Raw genomic sequence first — 27,637 nt, 5'->3', positions numbered from 1 at the left:
TCACATTGTGCCTGGTCTGCCTCTCACGACAGCGCTGGGAGCAGCGGTGCGTCTGTCCTGTGACTAGCGCCGGGACTGGCACCCCTCCGGAGCGCAGTGTTTGTTTAGGGCTCACTGAATCCAATCAGGACTTGCTGGCTGCAGTTTTCCGGCAGGGCTGTGAGAGGCGCCTCCTCTCTCCTTTTTATAACATGAGCCGCTCGCAGTAGCCGCTGGACTCGAGTTTGCCGCTCTCCTCTCCCCTCGCTCACTGGATTAAAGCCTGCTGAGACCAAAGCAAGGAAGCCAATGCGAAGCAATCACGAGAGGTTTGCTTACTTATTTTGTTTCTTCTTGCTCTTGATTTAAAACACGATCCGGGCTAGCTGAGGGTTCTGCTGGTGCCCGAGGAGTTGCTCTGGACAGACTTCTGCTCGCTTTGCCTGGAAGCCTTATCTACCCGCCCCTTATCTCCTAGTTATCTTGCAAAGGGAGAGACGTATTTTGTGCCTGTCTGCAAGGGGGGTTTGTGTGTTGGGATTGCTATTCATGTGGTTATCTTAAGAGCCCCGAGGTGGTTTGGGAAGCTCAGAGAAGGAAACGTGCGCGTCCACTTTTGTTGCTTGAGCGGCTGACACTTCCCCCTTCTCCAAACTCTGTCTTTCGCTTTCTACCCTTCTCCTCCGAGGACTTGGGGCTGGGCTGGGCTGGGGGTGTGTGTGGCCTGTTTAATGCTGGCTGCTCCCGCTCGCGGTGTGATCTCCGCCGGGGGCCCCAAGTTGTCTGACGTGCCGCAGTTTGCGTTTGTTGACTGTGGATTGGTGCCATTTCCAAGGTGTGCTATTGTGGGGCTGGACTTGCAACTCCAGAGGCCCCGAGTAAGTGGCGCAGGCTGGCACCAGCTTCCTCCGAAAGGTACATGCCCCTCGCCCTTAGTAGATCGCCTCTCCTGGGTGGGCTTTGCACATCCTCCCCCCCGTCCCGTCCCTTTTGCGACCTTTTGTCTGAAACAAACAAAACTGAGGGAAAGACACGGATTGATGCAACGCCGCGTGTCTGTTTCCCAAGAGCTAGAGAGAACCTGACCCGTGCCATTGCTAATTGCTTTCCTCGTGGGAGGAATTCAGATGACTCATGCATCGGAAAATAAGGAAGGGGCGCGTGGGTAGCCCACAATAAACAGCGCTCTCCCCATCCCCTTTCCCTCTCGTTTTCGATCTGCAAGCCAAGATAAGGTGGGAAAGCTCAGCCTGGTGCCCTGCTCCCTGCCTACTCTACCTATTGCTGGGGGCAGCTGAGCTCGGGCCGCTAGCGCGCCCTGCTAGGAGGCTGCGAGGGTGGGACATGGGGCTGGGGGGTGTTAATGACCTTTGCTGGCTGATCTTTATTCTGCCCGGGAGCCAGACAACGCCGCAAAGCGACAGGAGCGATTAGAGGGTCCCCTCGGCTCCCAGCCAGCGGGTCTCACAAAGAGGGAGACGCTGAGGTCTGTTTGCTAACTGGATTTTTTCTTCTCTTTTGTGCCTCCCCCCCCCCGCGCCTTCCCCTCCCTATTCCCCCCTCCCTTCCCCAGAGGCTAGACGGGGACCTGGATGGCCCTGACTGACGGCGGCTGGTGTGTGGTGAAGCGGTGCGGCGCGGACGCTGGCGACTCCTCCTGCCCCTTCCCCGCCAGGGAGCCGGGCCCCTCTCCTCCTTCGCCGGCGTCTTCCTCCTGCTGCTCCCCGGGCGAGCGCGGCTCCTCCAAGACTCCTCAGCACGAGCCCGAAGGGACCCGGCCTCCTCCTCCCGCCGCCGCCGAGGGCAGGTCCCTGCTCGCCCCCTACGTGCACTTCGGAGCCCCCCACGCGCCCAGCCTGCCCAGCTGGGAGGACATCCTGCTCTTCACGGATTTAGACCAGACCAACAAGCTGCTCTGGTCCAGCCGCGGCTCCAAGCTGAGCCCCTTCGGCGCCGAACAGCCCGAGGAGATGTACCAGACCCTGGCGATCTCGGCCAGCCAAGGGCCGCCGGCCCCTTACGATGGATCTGCCGGCAGCTTCATGCACTCCACGGCCAGCTCCCCGGTCTACGTGCCCACCACCCGCGTGGGCTCCATGCTGCCCACCCTCCCCTACCTCCAGGGCAGCGGGGCCGCCCAGCCCAGCCACCCGGGCAGCAGCCACTCGGTGTGGCCCCAGTCGGCCTCGGAGAGCCCCTCGTACAGCAATGGCAGCGGCTCGCATCCCTCCGGCCGCTTCCCTTACTCCCCCAGCCCGCCCATGGCCAACGGGGCCTCCCGAGAGCCGGGGGGCTACAGCAACAGCCTCAATGCCAGGGACCAGTACAGCCCGCTGGGCAGGCCTCTGAACGGATCTTACCCCGGCCACTACCCCTCCTATGTGGGACCCCAGCTCACCCCCGCCTGGCCCACGGGACCTTTTGAGAACTCCATGCTGCACTGTCTGCAAAGCCGAGCCACCCCGATCCCGGTGCGGGCTCCCAGCGCAGGTAAGAGCTCCCAGGCCCCGCCACAGGCTTGGGTCTGTGTGAAGGGCCGGCCAGGCTCTGGGGGGATACAGCAGGAACGAAATGACTCCAGGGGGGAGGAGGGGAATTCCCCGCAAGGGAAGGGGAGCTGGGGCGGCATTTTTGTGTGTGTGGCCAGCCTGTGTTTTCTGCTGCAAGGCTGGAACTGTGGTTGTGGAGAGGGGAGGAAGTGACAGGGAAGCAGATGGCACTGAAGTAGAATTATTAGTTCCTATTTGTGTATCCTTTGAGGAGGAGGATTGGAAGAGGTCGGTGTCTTTGGAGAAAATGTTAAGATCCTGGGGTGTGGGGTTTGTTGTTGTTGTTTTAAGGGGAGGATAAAATTGCTAGTAGAAGCCGTTTCATTAGCATAAACATATTCTCTGAATGAATATGCATAAAGTTTGGTAAATAGGAATCCTGAAAGGCCGCTAACCTTCAGCTGTCTTTTGGAATAAGTTTTCTCTCCTGAGTTGTGTGCAGGGACAGCACAGTGGTTTGGAAGGGATCAGTGGACGTATTTTGAGACCCCTATTCTTTTGGTGTTTTTGAATGGTGTGGCTTTGGTGATAATGGCAGGCAGGGGGCCGGTAATACAAAAGTTTATTTTGGAATAAAATGAATCTGAAGAAGTGAGGTTTTTATACCCACGAAAGCTTATGCCCAAATAAATCTGTTAGTATTTAAGGTGCCACCGGACTCCTTGTTGTTGTTTTTTTTTTTTTTTTTTTTTGGAATAAACATTGCTCCCTTTTTGTATTTTTTTAAAAATGGCATCAATTGGAAGTATTTTAATCGGCGTTTTAAGCCTGGTCTTTTTTTTTTTTTAAAGAAAAGAAAAGAGTTGGTTAATGTAAGTCGCTTCCAGATGTCTCTTTATTGTATATTCGTGTTTCCCCGCATTAACATAATTCGATTAAGAAATAGTGAAAAATGCAGTGTAAATTACACCTTCTATTCGAAATAAACGATTCAGGCACATTACAGAGATTTGCTCAATGGATGTTTGTGATTTCCAAAGGCAAATCCAAAACCAGTTAATGTTAGCCATTTTAAAATTAAAATCAATGGGAATTTCTGTTTTAAAACCGCTGGCACAGTCAGGTTCCCAGTGGCGGAATTTACTGATGTCAGCGTCTTTTTAGCAAAAGAAATTATGTGTGTCATTACATTAACTGTAGGGTTGAAGATTGAGTTACTTTGCGATGATTTTTGGTTATTGCAATCTCTTCAACTTCTTTCACTCAGAATATAATTTTGCGCTTGCTTTTGCCTATCACACTACTAGTAAATATTTTATGCACATGGATTCAGTATCATTTTCCTTCTAAACAACAGACGGTACCACCTAAAAATCTTTTCATCGTTCGATAAACAACCCTTCTCCAGTCCTCCAATGCAACATATTTGATTTAGGCATTTTAAGTCCCACTCTCATGTTTACTAACGTGACACAGAGAATGAAGATGATTAATTTTTTTAGAGATAGCAGCGAAAGAGCAAAGCAAAGCAGAAAACCCTCTTCTCGTGCAACACGAACGTTGAGTGTCAGGACTTTAAAAGTTAAAGTGGAAAACACGGAGATAACCGGCCTGGATCAAATCCGCAAGGATGCAACCATATCATCTGCCTAAGGAGAGGGCTATGGGAATGGAAATTCTCATAGACAAATGAAGGCGGAGGGAAAAAGGCTCATGGATAGGTTTGAAGAGGAAGGAAGGAATGGGTAATCCTAAACAGAAAGAGATTAAGGAAGAAGGGTTAGATCATTCTGCAAGGAAGGGCGAGCGGACACATTTCTGTTTGTATCACTGATTCTCCTTAGCAAATACCCGATGTACTTTCTTTATGTATTCTGCAAGACACTGATTTGATTTTTGGTTCGTTTACACACAGTGTTAAAACGATTAAGTCGGTGGTATATCCCACCCTGGTCCCTACAACCCTGTCTTTGGAAAAGCGGTGATAATATTATATGAAGTGTAATATGTTTAATCCCTGCCTTAAAACGGCCGGGAAAATAGTTCCGCTAATTTCACTGGGTATAATTTAATGTTTCTAACTGTTCCCCCATAAACTTCCCCGAAGATGAGTTTGTGACCTTGCGACCGAAAAGGTGTGGGAACGTGCAAGGTTGGGGGAGGCATTGGGTGCTGGAGATACAGAGCCTTCAAAACAAGGTTAAGGTCTTATTGTAAAGGAACTAAGAGACTCTAGGCAAGATCCAGACTAGGAACAACCAGAGTGTGTGTGTATATCCGAACCACAAAGTGCAGGTGTCCTGGCAGTCACCAAACCTCAAAATCTCTTTTCTTCTCCCCTTCTCCCCAATCAGGTTTAGACTACATTCAGAGTAGCATGTGAATGCAATCTGTTTATAATGTTTGTGAGTGAGGTGATACCTTTTATTGGATCACTTCTGTTGGGAGAGAGACAACCTTTCCTGCTTACACAGAGTTATCCTTCAGGTCTGTGTAAGCTCCAAAGTGTGTGTCTCTCACCAACAGACTTGGCCCAATACAAGCTATCACCTCACACACCTTGTCTCTAATATCCTGGGACCAACACGGTTACAACTACACTGCATATATTTGCGTGAGAAATATTATCGCAGCACAAATGCCTTCTGTATGGTTTCCCCTTCAATTAGTTTATTTAAGATGTCAAGGTCTAGTATATGCTTGATATAACATTAAAATAGAAGCGAATAAACGGATCAGAGCCCCCCACAGTTTGAGGTTCTCTTATGCTATCCCTTTAGTACAAATGTTCGTTTATTAAGAGTTCTCTGTAAAGCATTCTTGGAGTTCCCTCCCGCAGCTTTAACTCAGGAAACATCCCCATTGACTTGGGCCTGTAATAATTATGACATTTAATGTTCTGGGTGCTTGCTGTAATACAATCACTATATACGGATATCACAAATACAGTTTACAATATCTGCTATAGATTTGTGTAGGTCTCCTAATATTTCCATGAACGCTCTTTTATTCCCGGGTAGGAACTCAAAGGAAAGAAATCCGTCTGTTGGAGAGGAAAATAATGGGGGAGATTTGCACAAAGTTAAAAAGTAAAACTTAAACCCCACAACCGATTCCATCACATCACTTCTGACTAATGATAAAAATAGTTTTCTGTTTCTGCAAGTTGGACTCCCGCATTTAAAAAGGATCCAACTATAAACGTTTTATCAAATAAAAAGATCAGCACTCAGAACACATGCAGTGTGTGCAATCAAGCTCTTTTTTAAAATGTAAGGAAAGAGTATCCTGGAATTTTCATAACTTAATGGAATCAGAATTCTCATAAATAATGCAATGACAGAATTCTCATAACTTGTAAGAGTTTCTAAGCTTTTACTGAACAATTAAAGCTATATCCTTTTATTATAGTTATAAATATATCTAGCATGGATTAAGGAAAAACTATTCTAAAGGCTAGAGAAATATTATCTCCATAGAATTTCTTTCCATAGGTATGAAGGTAACTTTTTAAAGTAAACAATTGGAAAAAATAACTGTTTAACTCCAGTGTCCTTGAAGCCTGAAGCATTTTACTGATTACAGTATTCAATGGCGGCTTTTAGTGCAAAGATTAATAAATCTTAGTGATGTGTTAAGAGTTACAAGCTGACAGTGTAATTTGAACTGTGGTCTCTGGACTCTGCCATGTTCTGATTTCATTTTAACTTGTAATTTTTGTAAATGAAGGGAGGAGAAAAATTTGGGGGGGGGGGGGGAGACCAGGGAGGGGGAAATACAATTTCTTTCTACGCGAAGTACATTTAGTATAATCAAACAAGTATATCAAACGCTTATTTGACATTTACAAGATCTCTTTCACTTTAGGGAACACAAAGCTAATATGTGAAACATAAAAGAGTAACCTCATGACGAACAAAGTCAGGTAGAACAGGGCATTAAAAGGGGCGAGAATCAATTATGAAGCTACATTTCTGCAACAATGGCTTCCCCCTCTCTTAAACTAAGAAAGTGATACAGAGGCAAAACATTTTAAATTATCTCTGTACAATATATAAAGATTGATCTTTATCTTTAAAATATGGAGAGATGAATCAGATAAAGAAAGGGTTCCAGACAAGGAAATGTTTGGTTGTTATAGTTGGGATTTATTTATACTTTGCCTAACATGTATATCTTTTTAAACTGTTTAATAGTTAATAGAGCCCTGTGATAAAATGTTAGGTATTTTTCCACTTAGTATATTTCTTAATAATTAGATTTAGTTTCTCACCTCCCCGCCCCACACACTAAGGTCAAATTTTTGTCTCAACTATAGATTTAGTAAAATCCAATTAGCAAAGACTTTTTTGTATTGAAGTTTTAATAAGTCGTAAAGCATTTTTTCCCAGTAAGACTCTAAAACGATCAAACACTTTTGCTCAGTCGTGACTGAGAATTATTTGACAAAAATAACTTCACTTCCGATTTACTATGATTACAGTTAGACTCCCAAGTGGACATTGAAAGGTGGATATTTTGGCAACGAACATAATAGTTTTGCACACCCGCTCCATATTTATTCTGAGTAAAGATATCTCTGCCCGGTGTAAATGCCTTTTAATTTATTGCTTCTTTCTATACTATAAATAAATAATTTAAATAAACACCGCGAGCAATTATGATTGAAAATAGATTCTGGTCAATATAGGCATACAAAAAGTTAGTTAGTAAAATTCTGAAATCCAAATAAGTCCGCCAGACTAAACGAAAATTGGTAAATATCGCACTGTGTGATTTTCAGTTTCAAATGTACACGATTGGATCTTTAACTGACGCAGTAGTCCTGTCCTGCGGTTTTCACCACGGCAAAATTTTCGTTGTGATCAACGTGAGAAGAATCGGGCAGTAGGGGGGATCCCACCTTGTGGGTTAATACTATTTTTTTAAACCAGTAATTAAAAATGTTCTTCTTCGGTCTCTCGTCTCTCTCTGTGTAGAGTTTTTGTATCAAGGCCCTGTTGATTAAAACATCATCAGGCGATGTTTTAAACAGCTGCAGCGGACAGCGCTGACCGAAATGGTGAGAGATTCAGAGGAGTGGCTCTGCGCTGTGTTGTGACCGGAGGAGCTAAGGGATGGAAACTGGTGGGGGTATTCAGCCTGGCCTGGGGCTTTAAGATCGCGAGAAAGCCCCCGGGGACAGATGGCAAATGGGTCACTTTAGTTCGTCTGCCAAAGGCGCATTTTGCTGCGACAGGAGAGCCGTGACCTGAGCCTGTGCTAGGCTCCGAAGAGCAAATTGAAGCAGGTTGGGGTGGGGTATCTCGGTTCAGCCCGGCTTTGCATGACTTCACTTTAAAATGGCTCTGATGAGGATGAGTCAAAGGGAGGAAGCGGAGGGCAAAGCCCGCTGGGGCTGGGCAAGTTTCCGTCTTGTTGCGCAATGCCCCGAGCCCTCCCCGCAGAGCGAGCAATCTCTGCCCGCTGATTTCTGCGGCTCCTAAGCCCGCTCCCCCCGTCTGACAGCAGGGGATGGTTGTATTGTTAACTCGCCTTCCTTTGACTGTGTCCCCTCCTAGATCTGCTGGAAGATCTGTCCGAGAGCCGGGAATGTGTGAACTGCGGCTCCATTCAGACTCCTCTGTGGAGAAGGGACGGCACCGGCAACTATCTGTGCAACGCCTGCGGGCTGTATACCAAAATGAACGGCCTAAGCAGGCCCCTCATCAAACCCCAGAAGAGAGTGGTGAGTGAGTGAGCGCCAGGCACAGACGGCTGGGAGCCAGCCTCGTTCCACATTCCAGCCCCCCACCCCCGAAACCGGAGTCACACCTTTTGAGTGTGAACGGCTGCTGACATCACAGGCCTTCAAATACCGACCCCTGTTCCTAGGGCTTGAGCCTGCAGTCCTAGCTCCCACAATTTGCCCTTTAGCTCCCCTGCCCACTCACACAGTCCCTGATCCTGCCAGGAACCTAGGGCTCAGTCCTGTTCCCACTGAAGTCTGTAGCAAAACCCCCATTGACCTAACTATGCAGGGACAGGCCTTCAGTGCCCACAGCTTTCACTGGAGCCAGTGGGAGCCCACTGTGCTCAGCACCTTGTAGGCTCAGGCTCAGGGTGACCCTGTCCTGACAGGCAGAAAATTAGTTCAACACAGTGGAAAAGCCCCTTTAACGTGGGTGAAGTTGCAGGCTAACCTGTGAAAAGATGTGTTAGCCTTAGCAGGTTGTGCTGTAACCTAGGTTCCCCCTATGCAGCCTTCTTGCTGTCCTTTTGGTGCGTTGCTGCCTGGCTCATCTTTAGGTCATAATTATGTTGGAGCATAAACTGGGGAAATAAGAGTTCACCCTTTGAGTATTTTTTTAAAATTGACAAACCCCCCTCAAAGAAGCAACACAGATTTTAAAAAATACACACTGAAAATACCGGACGTTTCCGTTTTTTGCAATGTTGAAAATTGTTTGTCCAGGGAGCCAGAAATTCCTAAAGACGTACCTTGTTTGTGAAAAGCTCATTTCTCTGGAACTGGGGGATTTTTGTTTATATAATTAAAGGAAAAACAATTGCTTAAACAAGATAAAAGCCTTTGTTTTTTTGTTTTACTGCTAAAAATGAACCATAATTTGTAAAAAATGCACTACAAACACTACAGACCAGAACCCCAGTTTATAATTCAGCACTGGCACTGAAGAGGGAAGGAGAAAATGGAACAAGAGGGCACTGCAGACTGTTTTTAATAAATCTGGGTTGAGGACAGTAAAGAAAGAGAATTCTCCTTTTTATAATTGCCATTAGTGGGATAGTTATAATAAGTGATGTTTGACCTAATCCAAACCGGCACCCGGGTGTCTGAAGACAGTGTGACAAACTGATCAAGCTTCAAGACCCCTTCAATCACCCCAGCTGTTGCAGTTCCTTCATATTTCGACTGTATAAAAAGAAATGCCATTCTTTGTTAAACAACAATTCTATCACCATCCTTTACAATATTTTCTGTAACTGGAAAAAAAACCACACTTGACGAGCTTTTAAAAGCCACATTTCTTCATCATGTCAACATTCATCTGGTGAAGTGCCCTTGAGCCAAAGAATTAATTAAAACCAAAAGTTAATAACTGTTGGATGCTCAATTTCTTAACTGGTTATTTAGCAAATTTCATTAAGTAGGGCTAATTAGCAGGAATAAATGCAGCACATGAGGTCAGATCCTCAGCTGATGTAAACGATCATAGCTTTCCTAATTTTAAGGCCATGGAACCAGCCAGATATACCCGAGTTGAGGATCTGGTCCATGGTGTTCTTGGTTTTCACTTTTGTGTGTGTGTGCGCACAGAACACAGTAAATTGCAGTGATTTCAATCTGACCTCAATGAAACAAACGTTTTACAGTGTTCTATGAAAAATATAGTCATAATCTATTCCAAATAAGTACAACCAAAATAATATATGTATGATTGTATTCATACATCTGGAAGTATATAACAAAAAATGGTTTGAAGATGATAAGCGTGTTTTGGCCCTTGTCCTACTGTTACTGAAGTCAGTGGTAAAACTCCTGCAGCAGGAAAGCCAAGATTTTATTCGTTTTAGTGCCAAAACTTTTTGAAAGTTAAATAGTTTTTTAGATAAATTGGATTTTACTACAACAGTGATGCAGAAAATGATAGAAAACAGAGAATATAAAATATATTGAGACTTATGCCAATTTTCATACAAACAAAAATAAAAGAAAACCAAAAAAAAAAAAAATTGTAATAAGATCCAACTACGTAAATTTTAGAAAATGCAGCATATACATTGGGGCCAAATCCTGTTCACACACAACTCTGATTTCAACAGTAATTTTGCTTTAGGAAGTTAAGCAGAATTTGGAAGCAGTGTGTATCTTTCGTTTTCTTTTATTAATTACCATAATATGACAAATTCTGTTTCAGTACTAATTATTTGCTACAGTACTATCAGTATTGTCTTAAATTGGTACAGACTGAAACCACAGCTTGGTGATTATCTTCAGTATGCAACCAGTAATGACTTTTAGATTCATTGTTCCCAGTCAAAACAATTATATTTAATTTATAATTCTCTTTACAACCGTGATGTAAAGTTACAGCTCACTACTTAGTAACACAAATGGATAGAATTCAAGAGACCTGACTATAGCTCTGAAAAATACTTATCATTCTGAAAACATTATTTTTTGTTTTCTGTGTGGCAGGTGTGGTATCAAAGGTCTCCAGATATTTCGAGCAAACCAACAGTAAATGGTACAAATGAAAAGGGCGTATGCCCAATAAATTAGTTCTTGTTGTGGACTCTTTCTTTATGGTCATGATGGGCTGAATGCAGTGCATTGAAACTGACTGCTTTATGCAAATCTTTTCAGCCTGCAAACATAGCTAGTCCCTGATTTTTTGACATTGCAATACTTTGTAAAATAACAGATTTATGATGTAGCTTGAATTCCTTGCTTGTGATGAATGTGAAAGAGAGCGCTTGTTACAGGAACTTTTATAACCCATTCACCTTCATTTCACATGTTTATGAGGACTGGCTTCACTTATGATATATAGTCTGCAGTCATAAAGCTCTTTGTTATATGGTTATTTCTGATATAAGATTGCTTCATCTTGGCTCCAAACTCCACTGAAGAGTGTCATAAATGGCTTGTTTATAATATGGACCTTGCTGTCACACACCAATTTACTGACTTCCTAGAACATTCACACACAGAGAGTGAGCACTGTTCTGTAAAGCATGTTCCTGAAGTATGTTGTTTTTCACTTGGTGATAAATATGTTTTTACAAAAATGACACTGTTTGTTGTACATATTAAGTCCCTTTGATATCTGTTTCATATTCCTTTTTCATGTCAAAACAAAAGTTTGCAGCTGTCAGCCCTTCAGGTGAAGTTCAGCTTGTGAAAATGGAGCTGTCTTTTTGCTTTAAACAGAATCCCTGCCATACTGGAATGTTCATTTTTCACTGCTGATGTAGGAAGGTCATTAAAAGAAGCTGATTTTTCTCAAACCAATTTAAGGCAATGCTTAAAAAGTAGGCAATTTAAGGCAGCACAAAAAAGAGCCGCGTCAAAACCATTACTTTACAGTAGCACATTATGAAAAGGGAGAGTGCTCTGAAAGCTCCACGGAAGAGACTTATGTGCACTGCCCAGTTTTCATTTTGATGGAAATCTGTTGAAAAACGTTGCCTTTCATAACCAACCTATCAAAGAAAGTGATGAGATCCCGTGGTCTGAACACACAATTGGTGATCAGAAACTCCTGAATTTTAATTTTGCCTCTCCAGAATTGGGAAAATCACATTACCTCTTTGCATAAGTTTCCTTGTTTGTAAAATGAGGATAATAATACCCACATTTTGGGGTGGGTGGAGGGCTTAATTAGATTAGGTTGTGAAGCAGCTTACAGAAGCTAAATGTTGTTATATTGACTTTGTATTACCCATAGCTTTGGTAAACCAGTTATCAGTCTATTCCTTTCTTCAGCTGTTAAGTGGCAAAGTACATTTGTTTGTATTTGTTTGTTTATTTTTTTGTTTACCTGTGCTTGCCCCTAGCCTTCATCGAGACGGCTTGGTTTGTCTTGTGCCAACTGTCACACCACAACCACAACTCTGTGGCGTAGGAATGCAGAGGGCGAGCCAGTATGCAATGCCTGTGGTCTTTATATGAAACTTCACGGGGTAGGCAGCTATTTCAGTCCACGTTTGATTCCTGTTTAGTAAGGGCCCAATCCTCGTATGGAACATCCATTGACTTCAGTGTGCTGAGTGCTAACAGGAGCAGGCTCCACGGACTTGAGTCTACGCTCGTTGAAGTCAATAGAAAAACTCCCTTCGACTTTAATGTTGCAGGATCAGAGCCTGAATGAGGCTATCTTAAAAATTCTGTAAATGTTTGTTAAATTGAAGAATAAGTCAAAAATGATTCAGAATGTCATTTGTTAGTAAATTGTTGGTTATACTTTTTTCAGCAAATGTAGAAAAATAATGTAAGAAAATAACTGTACTGTGAATATAATGGAATCCATTTAGCGCTAGACTCTGGGAAATCTCGTGAGTAAAGTTATACATGTGTATAAGTGTTTGAAGGATTGGGGTTTTAGAATGTATCAATACTTTGTCCAGCATTTAAAAAAAAAGAAATTAAGTGACGGTTATAAAACATTATAATCATATCACTTTCATGAATTGATTATATTTTCCAAAGCTTTTTTAAATTAGGTAAGTGATATTAATTTTGAATACATATTTTCTGTTTAAAAGGTATGTTAATTGTGCCTTTAATGACCCAGACTCCAAAGCAGCTATTTACGCATTTTCTTGATATAAAAATAACCTTGAATATGATGCATTAGTTCACATGGATAAATACTTAAAAAGAATATATATTACGGTTTAAAGACCCATCCTGCAAGCATTTAGGTCAAGGCCTTTTCATGCACAATTGGAGTCAATAGGAACAGGACCGGGTTCTTCATGTTTATCTGTTTTCCAGAATCAGCCTCTAAATTCCTAGGATCCAGTCCTGTTGTCCTTACTTAGGAAAATCTCCGGCTGAAGTAAATGAGAGTTTTGCCTAAGTAAAAACTTCAGGCTTTTTGGGATCACTGCTAGAACACTGGAAAAAATAGTTATTTTTTGGAGAGTAGAGTCTATATAATCATAAAAATGCTTTAAAATAGTTGATTTCAATTGATTTAGTTGTAGCACCATTTGATCTTATGGTAAAATTTGGTTTCTGCTGAGTGCCGTACATGCAAGTCTTTATGATCCATGTTGATTTTTTCCCCCCAGGTTCCTCGGCCTCTTGCCATGAAAAAAGAAGGAATTCAAACTAGAAAGCGAAAACCAAAGAACATAAATAAGTCAAAGACGTGTTCTGGTAAATATTGTAAGATAGGATATTTGGATGTAAGCATTTTGTCATACTGGAAAATATTTGTTTCTAATCACAGTTACTTCTGTTGCAGGTAACAATAATAACGCAGTTCCTATGACTCCGACATCCACGTCTTCTACTAACTCAGATGATTGTAGTAAAAATGCTTCCCCTAGCACACAAACTACAGCCTCTGGGGTAAGTGATAAAATAGTATCTTTATTTGTAAGCAAGCTGATCACTGTATAATATGTTATCTCAGCTTTTATCTTATCTAGCAGTACAATAATCTAAACAAACTTTTCAGTTTTGTTAGCTGATACAGGAGCAAGAATTTCTGAGGAAATTACATATAAATGTAAACAAAACGACAAGCTGAAGTACTTTACAGACCTCTTAATTAAGATCTATATACATTTTATGATTAAATCAACCGAAGCTTGAACAAAAACATTTTGTTTTGAAGAGTTTAAATTGTTTTATCTTAAAACTGTTTTTTTTAGACATAATAGCAATGCACAGCATAGTGACAACATCAATAACATTAGTGCACATAACACAAATTCCTTGAATGCTGGCCAGCGTGCATGTATAATTCAAGGCACCACCCATCTCATCTTTTTCAAAAGTTATTTAAAAATGTGTGCATGCATTACGCATACAGAACTCCCTCCCCCGAGCATAATTTTAAACTCCCACTAAAAGCAACAAAACTCAGTCTTGTGGTCTGTATGCCGGCAGGGTGAATTGAGACGTGTGCTTAGGGCCTGATCCAAAGCCCATGGAAATCAATGGAAAGATTCCCACTGGGGGTGGAGGCTGTTCAGCACTTCACAGGACTGAGCCCAGGAGGTCCACTGAACAATATCTTGTTTGTTTCAAACTCGTATTTTCATCTACACACCACACCTTCTTATCACCCCTCAGATCAGCATTTGGGATAATACATACTATAGTTAAAGCTGCAAAGTAGTTTAATTTATAACCTCTTTTATTTATCTACACCTCCCCCCCCCACATCCCTGCAGTCTTCTGTATTCTTCATTTACTGTGTCATTTACTTTAAAAGATACCCTTAGCATGGCTTTCACTGTTCCTTTATTAGTAAAAAGAAACTTGTTTATCATAATTATTTTTTGGTATGTTTCCCGATCCAAATTCCTTTCCATGGTTTCTTTCCTGAAATATGCAGTTTCACTGTAAACAAAACAAAACAAAACAAAAACAAGTTTTGTTGTTTGTGGACTTATTTACAACGATACTGCTCAGAGATGCTGGACTTTTGTATCTGATGCCATCAAGCAATATTATTAAAAGGCTGTATTTGACATGAAAGAATTCAGAGAGTTCAAACAATACATAAAATACATTAAAGGAAGGGAAATTTGAAACTAAAACATTGGTCTAAAATGGAAAATGATTGGGTTTCATGCTCCCCCTCTGCCCTCCCCTCTCCCAAACATTTGATAAGAAAAAAACACTTAGTTCTAAATTCACCACTAACTTTAGTGGGCATTGGATGAGACCTAAACAAGTAATCTCCCCCTTGTCTATTTTGAACCATGAATGCACATTATAAGAATTGAATCTGTGAAGTAGTTGGAATAAGGCCTGTACTATATATACCCATGTCCACTCATTTGATCCTATAATCTTGTTTGCTATAGGCAGTCAATAATTAACCTGTGAAAGGAACAGGAGAGGCAAGAAGGTGCAAGCAGAAGGTCATGGTCTTTAAGGCTTGATCCTGCTGTCATTGAAGTCATGGGGAGCTTCACCATTGACTTTAATGGAAGTAAGCTCAGTCTCTGGGTCTGAATCAGGGGAGTTGCTGAGCGTGCTCAGGACCTGTGGAAGGCAATGGGAATTAAGGGCATTCAGCATCTCAGATCAATGGAACCTAAATCTGGTCAAATGTAAAAACATTTTATATTAACGCCAAACCTCTTTCTTCCCCTCCACCCATTCTGATATTTTTTTTCATGAGACTTTAGAGCTGATGGATTGATGGCCATTCTCTATTATCAGAACAGGTACAGCCCAGACATTAGCAGTGCAAGCTTCCCCCTGCTGATCTATGGGCATCAGTTGGAAGAACTGCTCATAGGGATGCCTATTTAGTCCTCGGCTTGTCTAGCAAAAATATTGTCATTTAGGGCCAACTGTGCTTTTGGTGTTTTTTTAATGTGGACACTTGTTCACTGGGAATTATAATGAACTATATATTCTAACAAACTCATTCCATGTAGCTCACCGTACTGACACTTTTTTGACTGCCCTAATTCTTCTTCTTTGAGGGTAGAAAAATGCTAAATTGACAAAAAAAAGAACCAAAATACATTAGGGGAAAATATATGAAGTTTTAGAAACTATTGCCTGAAATTCATAGAAATGTTATTGCTAAATGAATCATTTAGAGAAAATGAATTCCGTTGCTGGTACAAAAGTCATTTGTTATGCTTTTGCAAGGCTGCCAAAAGAGTTCCTAGCAATGTGGAAATCTAATGGAAATGAAATTCAGCAGAATTTGTGTCAGCAACATTCATTTTCAGCCCTACCTTTTCCATTTCCTTTAAAAGTAAAATAATGGGGCTGCGGCAGGGGGGCGGCGGAGAAGGTACTTATTCTCTGAAAGGCAGTTGCTCAGCTGAGCAGCTTTGAAACTGCACATTTCATACAGGGAATTTTACTGGCTGCCAGCCTTGAGGAAAGATAATGGCTTAAATGTTGGTTTTATGCCCCTAGTTGAAGAAGTTAAAAAAATTAAAAGATATGATTGATTAATAGTAATGGCCATGAATTATAATATTTGGATCCAGCTCCAGACTTAGAACTTTTGGGCTGACCCGTTATAAAGATGGGGGCTCTTTGCAAAATTCACATCTGGATGTAGGGGCTTTAGTTTGGGCCCATTTCTGTCTTTCTGAGGCGTATAAGTACTGAGTTTTCTCCATTGTTAATATGGAACAGAACCATTTACAGGCTATATGAAGTTGCTTTATATCCTCATAAAAGAATATTTGAAACTTTCAAAACATACTGCCTCTATATCTTGAGACACATCATCCCACTGATGCTCCCCCTTAAGTGCGCAGAGGAGAAAACTGCACACAACAATATGCTGAAATACACTAATATAAAAGGCATAGCGCCCCAGTCCACATCCTTCTGTAGATGTGCAGAGGCTGCAGTGGGCATGGTTGCCAGCAGTACTCCATTACCCCTTTAGGACAAAACACAATGTAAGGGCTGTTACGAAGTCTGCTCTTTATGGCAATAGATGGAGTCTCCATGAGCCAGAGCTGATGTCAGTGAGGACACAGCAACAATGAAGGAATTCTTCCTTCAGAAAAGCATTGGGCCCATATAAGAGCTGAAAGAGGCCCTGAACTCTGTGGCAAGAGGTGCCACTACAGCACTGCTGCCCAACCCCTTATTTTCACCTGGCATTGGGATTGCTTTGGCCATTGTATTTTGGGCATAAAATATGGCACACTTCTATAGCAAGTTGTCTGGATGATGTAAATTCACATTAGAGCACAGCAGGCAGGGCCACTTCTCCCTCTGCCACCTGTGCAATGAACAGGAATCTCGATGTCCCAGTGGGAACCAACGTGCACCACAAATGGTGCCTTCTAAAGCAGCCTGGATTGTGTCTAGAAGTGCTGTCCTTTACATCTGTTTTTTTACTTTGGGCCAGTAGAGAGACCACGCAGGGTAGCCTCTTCTGCCTACTTATACTCCCTTGTGGAATAGATATGATCACCTTTCTGCAGCATGCCAGTACTTTGTGCGTCCAGTGTCCATGAGGAGCAACTGGGCTTGCTTTCACGGGGACCACGACGGTGCTCTACATTTTGTTGCAGCTTATGCTCCTGGACAGCACTTCCACTCTTTTGAAGTTCAGTCCGCATCATGGGTGGACAGAGACTGACCGGGTCCTTTGTCTATTGTTGTCCTGGTTATGATAATTTTTAAGCATAGCAGGCCAGTTATTGCTCTCACTTACATCCATACAGCCCAAGCAATATACTGGAACTGAAGAAATCATTCCTGTTTATCTGGTAACTGAGTGGGTGTGTTTTTATGTAGTTGTATATAGATATGATACATTTGTTAGTCTCTAAGGTGCCACAAGTACTCCTGTTCTTTTTGTGGATACAGACTAACACGGCTGCTACTCTGAAAACAGTGCAATTTTATGAGTCTGTGCAGCAAAAATGGTACTCAATGCAGGGTAATTTAAAATCTTAGGGACATTTTTGTTTGGTTGTTTTTGTTTATTAATGCGTGGAAATGAACACAAAGTTTTCTCAGAAGGGCCATAAAAATAAATATTGTGATAGTCTAATGTAGGGCCTTGTGCTGCAGTCCTTGTGAAGGAAAAAGTCCCATTGATTTCACTTGGAATTTTGCTTTTAAAAGGACTTCAGGATTGGGTCCTTAGAGTGACAATAGCATAGACAGCAGTCTTGCCAGGCTGAAATATTGGCTCTCTTTTGGAAATTAATAACGTATTAACCATAGATTTATGTTGGTATAATATAAAGGAGAGATTAGAGTAAATGTAAACTTACACATTTGTAGTATAAGCAAAAGGATTAATTACACCAGCATTAAAAATGTAATTTTACATAGTGGTAAGTTCACTGAATCAACAGAATTCCGTTGTTGTTATATTCATACTTATTTTTAAGTCAATCATTATTAAGACAAGATTACAGCAGGAAAGGAAACAATAGTATTCAAAAGAAGAATATTCAGAGGAAGTGCTGTGGGTAGGCGGGCTCACAGGAGGGACACTGAGATTAGAAAATTAAGGGAACCCCCAATCTTTACCAAATCAGGTTTTGTGTAACAAAGAACTTTTGTAAGCGTGCTTTGAATAAATAAAGGTTATCACTGACGCGGGGCAGCCCCGGTAACACAACAGGATGCACATCATTTATTGGTACCGACTGGCTTACTATAGCTCCAGCCATAAAACAGTAACACCTAGAATTGATATAGCACTTTAGATCTTTAAAGCACTGTAAAAGTATTAACTAAGGGGCCGCTCATGGATTTTAGTTAATCCCTGCTCCCCCTCCCCAAATCTCCTCCATAGTCTCTTTGCATCTCCACTGCCATCATGGGGGGAGCTAATAGGCTGCATGTCTAGTATTCTCTCCATCACCACAATGCAGATTGGTAGGAAGTGGATTGAAAGAGGCAGGGAGTGGGTGGAAGCTTGACTCTGTCCCCTGATATTTTGGCCCTCACAGCTGAGTCTGTGCATGGGGTTAGTAATCTGTTACTGGTTTCAGGGTCAGTATTAATAATTGGTTACTTCCCTCTGGAACAAGTGGGAGCAGGGAAGGAATTCTGCCTCTCTTAGTAGGCAAGGCTGCTTCTCACAAGATAAAATTGGCAGCAGATTTGTAGGCGTTAGTGTAAAAAATATATGTAGTGGTGTCTGTCTGTATCTTATATTGTGCGGGAGAACTATAAGCACAATACCAGTTAGGCAGAGGATTCACTACAACTTTGGGATCCCACCCTGCCACTTCAAATTTCTTGATCTTCCAACTCTTCCAGCCTGACTCTCTTCAGTTTCTGCCTCTTGGACAGAGTCTCACTCTCTCTCTATGCCAGGGCTGCTCTGAATTTGTCCCCAAAGACAGTCACATGGGGTGGAATTCACATGGGTAACTTAGACTGAGCGTTGCAATGCCCCACGTTTAGGTGTCATGCTGCCAAGTGGAATTCTCTACCCTGAATTAGATAGAGAATCAGGCTTCCTATACAAGACATGGGGAGAGTTAGGTGCCTAAAAATGGGATTAATAAAAGCCAGCTCGCTGGGCAGAGAGCTGTCTAAGCTAGCCAGTAGGAAATGCAAAGGAGAGGGAGTCACCTAAGCACCACCCCTCCGAGCGAGTGAGATGCCTCCCTCCACTTAGGAGTCACACTTTGGATCCTCTCCTGGAGTCAAACATCTAAGCCAGGTCAACTCTGTCTCCAGTGGTTAGAGCACATGGTCAGGATGTAGACGACCCGGTTTCAGATCCCTGCCCAATGTGAAACAGGGATTTGACCCCAGGCCTTTTACTTCCTTGGTCTATGGCAAAGTTCCCAAACTTTTTTGCTGCACCGTCCTTTGGAGATTCATGCTCCATGCACACCCACCTCGGTGCAGGGAAAAGGCCCAAAGGGGGGAACTTGGATAGTGCTGAGTTCAGAGACGCCCAGGAGGTCGGGGTGAGGGGGAAATCCCCATGTGACTAGTGAGCTCCAGGGTGCCTCCCCTGCTAGGGCCAAGGGGAGGGGCCTGTGGGGAAAGCATGGATCCCTTGGGGTACCCCAAGAGCTACTTAGCCTAGGGATAGCTTTTCAGCCCTATAGGGTGTGGAGGAAACCAGAGCCACTGGGTATGAGGGGATTCTAGTGCCTGGCCTTTCAGTGGGCAGCAGATCCAACCTCAGGCACCAGCCCTGCCTAGCCCCATTCTCCATGGCAGCAGCAGAACTCCCTGGTCTCTCATCTCCAGCCGGCAGTGCTACCACCTTCGTACCCAAGCCCTGCTCCCCCAGAGCAGCTCCCACCCAAGGCTGGCCTGTCACCCACCAGTAGAGACCCCATATCCTCATGCCCTGACCCCTGCTTTCCCAGCAGAGCCCTCCCCTTGCCAGTTCCCCTCCCCCACACTCACAGCTGTGCTGTGCACAGTGTCAGACCTGGGGCTGCCCAGGAGGCCCTGGAGGATGGGGGAGCAGGCGCTGCCCGCAGCCCAATCCACAGGAAGATGCTGGAATCCGGGGACCAGCCTTCTACCCACCCCCCCAACCCCAAGGCATTCTCATCCTCCTGATAAACTCATCATGCTCTTCCACCCCCGAGGGGGGCACACTCCACAGTTTGAAAACATATGGTTTATGGAGTCAATCTCTCTCCTGCTAGCCCAAAGAGTACTTAGTTATTTTATACACAGGGAAACAGCTTCAGCGGAATACCTCATAGCCCAGTGGTTAGGGCACTCATATGGGAGACCTGGTTTCAAATCCCTGGTCTATATCAGGCAGTGGGGGGCACTTGAACCCAAGTCTCCCACATTCTGGGTGAGTCCTCTGACACCGGACCTTTTGGTGTAAGTGTGGTGGCACCTCCATGGGTGTTGTCTGTGGGGCCCAATCTGGTAGATGAGCTCTAAGATGGCCTCTGAGCATGTCTACTAGATCGAGCCCTGCAGTGAGATAAGTAGAAGGCTGCTGGAGCGTGGGTATGAGCTGCTCGGTGTGGTCAGGAATGAGGTGGCTGTGTGCATGCCCACCTGCAGAAATTTAGACCCTAGGGAACTTTACCAGTGGAAATGTAGGCAGCTGGGGAATTTAGGCACCGACAGGGTTAGGTAGAGGCTGACATGGGTTTTGAGAATCTAAATCTTGGATTTAGCTGGGTGCCTAAGTCCCCCTTGTAAATCCTACCTGTGGCTTCTCTCTGATTATGGAATCCTCAGAAACTCAGGCCCGGATCCAAAGAACCAGTTTTGGAGCCTGATCCTGGTTCCTTTGAAGTCAATGGCAAACTCCCATCAATGTGAATGGGAAAAGGATTGGGCTGTTCAAACATTCCTGGAGATTCCAATCTGGTTGTCATTTTCTATTCGTAAGGCAGGCCTATGCTTCTGAAAGCTGCCCAGTTCTTCTTAACAAACCTCATTCAATTTTCTTCAAGAAGCTGCAGTTCAGTTGATTATCAATATTATCATCAGACTACAGCAATACAAGTTCAAGCTGTTAACATTTTATTAATAGGGGCCAGCTCCTCAGTTGGTGTGAATTGGAATAGCACCATTGATTTCAATTGCACTCCCATGCTCACTTATACTAGCAAAGAAATGGGTTCAAATAATTCACAATAATATATTTCCTTTGTCTGTAGAAGTTAGGGGACTAATAGCAGTGATGTTTAATCATGAGCAGACCTGCGTAACCTAATGATTCAGCCATGGCCATTTCACCGGCTAAAGATTATTTTCCATGTTTCACTTGGGGAACTCCCCAAATTGAATTTGTCATTCCATTAACTAGGAGTGGCTTTTAAACTAAACTGCCCTGCCCATCCCCCTCCTCACACGTCTTTTCTCCTCCCCCACTTCGTGCTGGCTCATTTTAGGAGCTGGACCCAGTCTGGGTCAGTCACTGATATGCAGCCTTCAAGCCGGAAGTGCCTCCGCATTCTCGGTATCTGAGAGAGCGTTAACAGATAAGCCACAAATGGAACACAAAACAGATCTCTCTGCTCCACCCTTGTAGAATTGAATCAGGGAAAGAGTGAATTACTTTTTCCAGACAAGGAAAAAGCAGGTGAGCTGTTTACCCGAAGGAATAATAGCAGCAGGGATAGGTGAATGGGAACCTTTCACACTAATTTCTAGTGTACACAGTCTTTGCAAAACTTGTTCAAATTTGAAAATATTGTTTAAACTCTTTCCTCCCAGGGAGGGTCAATGTATTTTTAAAAGTGTCTTTCTGGTTAAAGAGGAACCTATGTTATATATTATAGATATAAAAGCCTCTTCCCAAAAGGTAGGTTGCTCTAAGACCATTAGAGCAGGACAAATAAATGGAAAGTCCTGGGGAAGGAGAGGAGATGCCCATGAATGTGACAGCGCACCACCAAAGGAAAACTTTCTTTCTTTTAAATTTTATATATTGAACTTATTTGTCCTTTATTTATCAGGGCAGTGGGATTCCACCTTGTGCTAGCTAAGTCTCCAGGCCATTTAACATTCTGTTGAGATTACCAGTAAAGAGGCCAATTAGACTGGTTGCTTTTTGTGATGTTCACTTCAAATTGGAATGAGAGCATCAAACTCTTTTCAGATGGGCCACTGACCAGGCATCAGTTAGTAAACCTTGATCACTAATGACAGAACTGGATTTGAATCACCAACCTACAGGTGAAAGGCTCTGTGATCCAAATCTTGCCAGACTTCCTCAGTTTTTTACTTAAGCAAAACTCCCAAAGATTACAATGCGCTTTTTGACTGGGTTCAGTCAAATTGGTTATATCCCATAACAAATAACATAAGCTATCTGCTACCACAAGAGACTTGACGTAAGAATGACCAGGTGGATGAGGTAATATCTTTTATTGGACCAACTTCTGTTGGTGAGAGAGACAAGCTTACATAGAGCTTCAGGTAGGTGGTGTGTAAGCTCAAGAGCTAGTCTCTTTCACCAACAGATGTTGATCCAATAAAAGGTTATTCCCTCAGACACCTTGTCTCTCTAATATCCTGGGAGCAACATGGCTACCCCAACACTGCAACAACAATTGAAGTAAGGATAGCAGCAGCCATGGTTGCTATCATTCATTCCTTGCACACCCAAAAGTCCTACTGAATTCAGTGGGATTTGCAATGTGGTATTATTATGTGAAAAGGCATTGCAGCATTCAAACAAATTATTAGAGCTGATGGAAAATTTTCATACATAACATTTTTTCCATCAGAAAATGGCGTTTCTTTGAGGTTGAAACTTTTCGTGGGAATGTGTCAATTTCAATGACATTTTGGTTAGAAAAAGAATTGTGAGGAAGCATGTTGACAATGTCCAAACATTTAATTTTGACTTCTGAAATGGAAGCTTTATTGGTCTGAAATGATGTTTTGCTTCAAAAATTATCGTATAGTACAATTTTTTTAAGAAAATGAAACATTTTGATTGAACTGAAATGACTTTAAAAAAAAAATTTCGGTTCACAGAAAATTTCAAAATTTGGAGTTTTTTGTTTTGATTTTGAAATGTTCGAATTTTCCACAGAACAGAATTTCGGGTTTCTGATCAGTTCTGCAAATTATCCGTAAAATGTCGTTTCAGAGGGGCACGGGATTCTGTTGTAAATAAAACATTGTGAAACGTTTGAATGATGCCAGGGTAAATGGACCTTTTAAGAATGAACTCAATTTCAGGAGTAGCAATAAATCTGCATCATAAAGTGCACTGTTTTTGATCAGATAACATTTATATCACCCTATAAATATTTATAACAGTAATATAATTTTGTTTTACTGAATAGCAGTATAATATATAATAAATAAAACATAAAGATGGCAGGAGAAATAAGCATACTTTCTTGTGTTACCTATATAACTGGTTGGTGGTCAAAGTCAGATATTCTGAATTATTTTTTATTAATGGATACTTTCTGAAGTACTTCCAAAGACAATTCTTCTTCAGGTTATACCGATGGACCCTCACTAACTTTCATGAGCCCAACTGAGGGGGAAACTGGACCCAGTTTACCATAGGCAGAAAATATCAGCTGACCACAAATACCTCTTTCAATGGAAAAATAAATTTAACCTGGGACAAATTTGTCTCTGCCAGGGGTGGCTCCAGGCACCAGCGCACCAAGCACATCCTGGGGCGGCAAGCTGCGGGGGGGCGGCCTGCCGGTTGCTGTGAGGGCGGCAGTCAGGCTGCCTTTGGCGGCATGCCTGCGGGAGGTCCGCCGGTCCCGCGGTTTCGGCGGCAGGTACACCGAAGGCGCGGGACCAGCAGACCTCCCGCATGCATGCTGCCGAATCCGCGTTACCAGCGGACCTCCCACAGGCGCGCCGCCAAAAGCAGCCTGACTGCTGTGCTTGGGGTGGCAAAATACATAGAGCCGCCCTGGTCTCTACTGGTGGATCTTGCCACCTATCACCATGAAGACTCACAAAGCATTGTGGGAAGCTGCACTTGAACAAAAGTGCAAATTTCCATAAACATTTAGGCGAGTTTCTGCTTTCTATATATGAGAACTGCTGGTTTGGCGCTGCTCCAGGTGAAGATCGGAGAGATGGGCCTGAGGGAGGTTTTCCTTTTGTGTGAAATGATTGGATTAAATATGTGTACTTTCCACTTAAATAATGGGCAGGCTATTTCCGCAGTCACACTGTCAGATATTCCCTTTTATAGGAATTTGGTCCAACAAGTATCCATTTACAAGTAAATTAAGATTTTAAAGTCAATTTATCCAAGAGTTAATTTCTCATGAAGTCAGCTCTTAAACATTTCCTTTATTAGGTGAAATGTTGCCTCTTTCTCAGTCTGGCACTGAAGTTTTCCTTTTCAGCAGATCTCTTAGGCCGCATGGAAAAAGTGGATTGTTTTTATCTTTGCAACTCTCCGTTTCTCTGTTAAAATAAATGGACTGACGATTATTAGATTTCAGAGTCACATCCACCAAACCTTCCCTGTGGTTTGTCTCACTGATTTAGATCTTTGTAGGTTGCAGTAGATGGGAGGGTGAGAACTTCATGATTCAAGCTCACCATAACCAATCCAAACTTTATGGTAACAGCAAGGATGGAGCTAAGACCCTCTTGGTTCGAAAGCATAGGCCTCTGCCACTTAAGATAAAAGTGAATCTGTGTTAGCTGTCAGCAGTATGGGGATGATGTCATACATTTGAGTGGTTCTGGCCAAGACTGTGAGAAGTGACTAATTATTTTGGCTACATCTATTTTTGGGTGCCCACTTTCTGAGGCATCTAAAATGAGTCTGATTTTCAGAAAGTTCTGAAAACCCACTTTGTGAAAGTCAGGCCACTTAAGTTGTCTCAAGCTAGGTACCCAAAAATATAGGCACCCAAAATCACTAGCCACTTTTGACAGGTTTCAGAGTAGCAGCCGTGTTAGTCTGTATCCGCAAAAAGAACAGGAGTCCTTGTGGCACCTGAGAGACTAGTCTCTAAGGTGCCACAAGTACTCCTGTTCTTTTAGCCACTTTTGAAAATCTTGACAGGTGATTCCATCCAGTAGGGGGCACTGGTACACACACATCCAGGCACTGGCACATTACAATCTAATCATACTAATATCCATTTCTTTCGGCTTGTCCAGCTCTCCCTTTTTCTGGTAGATTTCCATCTTTTGAAAGATAATCATTTAATATTTCCCAAATACTGATAGCTTTTGAGGTGGGATGATGCCAACAGAATGGTCCATTATATACTGGGGAGAATGTGCTGGCTGTCCAGATGTTTGTTTTTTTTTTTTCAATCAGAGGTTTTGAGGTACAAGAGTGGCAGAATGGGGTCAAATCCTGATCCTTCATACAAAGCCCCCACGCAAATGGGTTCTGCTTGGAGTCTGGTGCACGCAGTGGACGATAACATTTCTGCAGAATTCTTGGCTTTGGAAGCATTGCAGATAGAACACTTACTTCTAGTAGCTTTCATGGAGCTTTGGCTCCATTTTTCACAAAGGCAAATTCTTTTCAGCTCTCCAGACTCCCGATTTGTTTAATTGATAGGTCTGAGTTAAAGCACACTTACGCTTTTTTTCCTGTTCTCTAGGCGGGTTCTTCAGTGATGTCTGGCCAAGGAGAGAGCACCAGCCCTGAAGGCAGCACACTCAAGTATTCAGGTCAAGAAGGGCTGTATACAGGAGTCAGCCTGACCTCCACAGCTGAAGTTACAGCATCGGTGAGACAGGATTCCTGGTGTGCCCTAGCTTTAGCATGATTCCGAGAAGATGAAGCTGGATACCTGCACTGGGCTGCAGCCTTTAGACGTCCACACTTGTTTTTGTTTTGTTCTATTTTATCAGGCAGTCTGAGCAGCAGGGAGAGTGCTGGCTAGAACATTCCTCTGATGTTGTTTTTGTGCCTTAATGATAGAGGTGTTTTTTCCAAAGAGGTTCTGCCTTAGCATCCAGCTCCTCATCTATGCAAGAAAAACAAGGGAAAGTGAACCTCTCCCAGGGTAAAATGAATACAGCCAAAAAGAGCACCCTAGAGCTTTTGTAAGGTTCCAGAAATACATCTTCAAGAAATCCAGCAATGCTGCCTTTTTGATTGTATGTTTGTTTTCACTCTCTCACCTCTCCAAAGAATTTGATTGGTGTAGTCATCTTTTGGGAGGGAGATAAGGGAAGCATTTGATAAGGGATAGTGAGATAAATTTAAGAAAGCGCTAATGTGCGTATTGCTTGTGCCAATGCACACATCTTGAACTAAATCTTTGATGCCCTCTCACAGGTCAGTTCTCTTGTTAGCACTGTCTGTATCCGGTATGCCTGCATTACTCTGTCATTTTCCTGCATCAGAGTTCAAGTACACCCCTGGAGGAAATCACAATGTTTGGTACAAGTCTCTCAAGGTCGAGTCAGTTAATGAGATCTTTTGTTTTAAAATATTTACTCACTTTGCAAGACTGCATTATAACTTTTAATGTACACTGTGACTGAGGTTTATGAAAGTTCATATTTTGTGACTGAACTCTATATAGTCAGTCAGAATTTGTAAACAGGGTAGCAATCAGATATTTTTCTTCCATATATAAAATAATTTTTTTTTTAAAAAAGAAGTGCAATTTGCGTTGCAGCAATCAGTGTTAAATCATTTGCATAAGATTTAACAACAGTTTTTATATGAATGAATGAATGTAAACATTTTAACTTAATGGTACGTAAATAATTTAAAAGAAAAAAGTTAACTAGGCATCCTTATGCTTTTTTTTATTGCAGCAAAAACATCCCACTTTCTGTATTTCCAGTTGTTAAAACACAGTTTTCAAGAACAAACCTTCTCTCAGGAAAAACACCCTTATCCATTTGCTCATAAGTTTTGTGCAGAAAAGCAAACGCATCCCCAGTGTTTTGCCATTGAATAAGTATGTGCTGGAAAGATACAAATTGCAATGAAACGTTACTACCTAACTGATACATATGGAAATACTCCATACGATGTTGAGGCATCTTTAAGATTTAGGGTGCAATCTGTATAGTGACTGACCCATAGTTAGGTTGGTTTACATTGTTTTTTAAATGGGATGTCATTTGGAAAGTTGTTCTTTCATCAGAGCTTTACAAATAAAAGGGTATTGTTTTTTTCTGTACAATGAGACTTCTCCTTTGTTTCACTCTGGTATATTACAAAATATTTAGCGGTATTTAAAGCTATAGAAATATGTATGACGCAGCTGCAGTGTTTGAAGACCACAATGATGTCTTCATATTTAGCTGTCTAATCATTCTGTCTATGTATCTTATGTATATAATATGTTAATTTTCTATAGCTCCTATCACCGTATTACCTAGTAGCATATAAAAACAGGGAGATATACCTGATAAGATTGAACACCTGCCCCCCTCCTCAAGTTTTTAATACTACTTTCTTGTTTATATCACATCTCAAGATAGTGATGACATTCTTTCCATAAGTGGCCCAAGTCTCCCTTGTGCACCTAAAAATCCTAGTGACGTCACCTGGAGTTTCAGGGGTATGAAGACTACAGGATTGGGCCCAAAAATT

At 42.5% G+C, this 27,637-nt stretch overlaps 1 protein-coding gene across 3 annotated transcripts; it reads left to right on the top strand.

Moving 5' to 3' along the window:
- On the top strand, positions 1–27,242 carry GATA6 (GATA binding protein 6). Of its 3 annotated transcripts, none has more exons than XM_054018045.1 (7): positions 1–308; positions 1,553–2,469; positions 8,030–8,196; positions 12,030–12,155; positions 13,269–13,356; positions 13,445–13,551; positions 25,680–27,242. In XM_054018045.1, the coding sequence occupies exons 2-7, from the start codon at positions 1,572–1,574 to the stop codon at positions 25,845–25,847; spliced, it is 1,554 nt and encodes a 517-aa protein (XP_053874020.1). In that variant the 5' UTR covers positions 1–308; positions 1,553–1,571; the 3' UTR covers positions 25,848–27,242. The 3 variants fall into 3 exon arrangements, with proteins under 3 accessions (XP_053874020.1, XP_053874021.1, XP_053874022.1); XM_054018046.1 differs by lacking the exon at positions 1–308 and adding an exon at positions 380–894; XM_054018047.1 differs by lacking the exon at positions 1–308 and adding an exon at positions 1,039–1,214.
- The last annotated feature ends 395 nt before the right edge of the window (positions 27,243–27,637 follow it).

This window comes from Malaclemys terrapin, chromosome 2 (assembly GCF_027887155.1).
Source record: "Malaclemys terrapin pileata isolate rMalTer1 chromosome 2, rMalTer1.hap1, whole genome shotgun sequence".
Classification (NCBI taxonomy): Eukaryota; Metazoa; Chordata; order Testudines; family Emydidae; genus Malaclemys; species Malaclemys terrapin.
The sequence above is the reverse complement of the archived record's forward strand: the minus strand, read 5'-3'. Positions and strand labels throughout refer to the sequence as shown.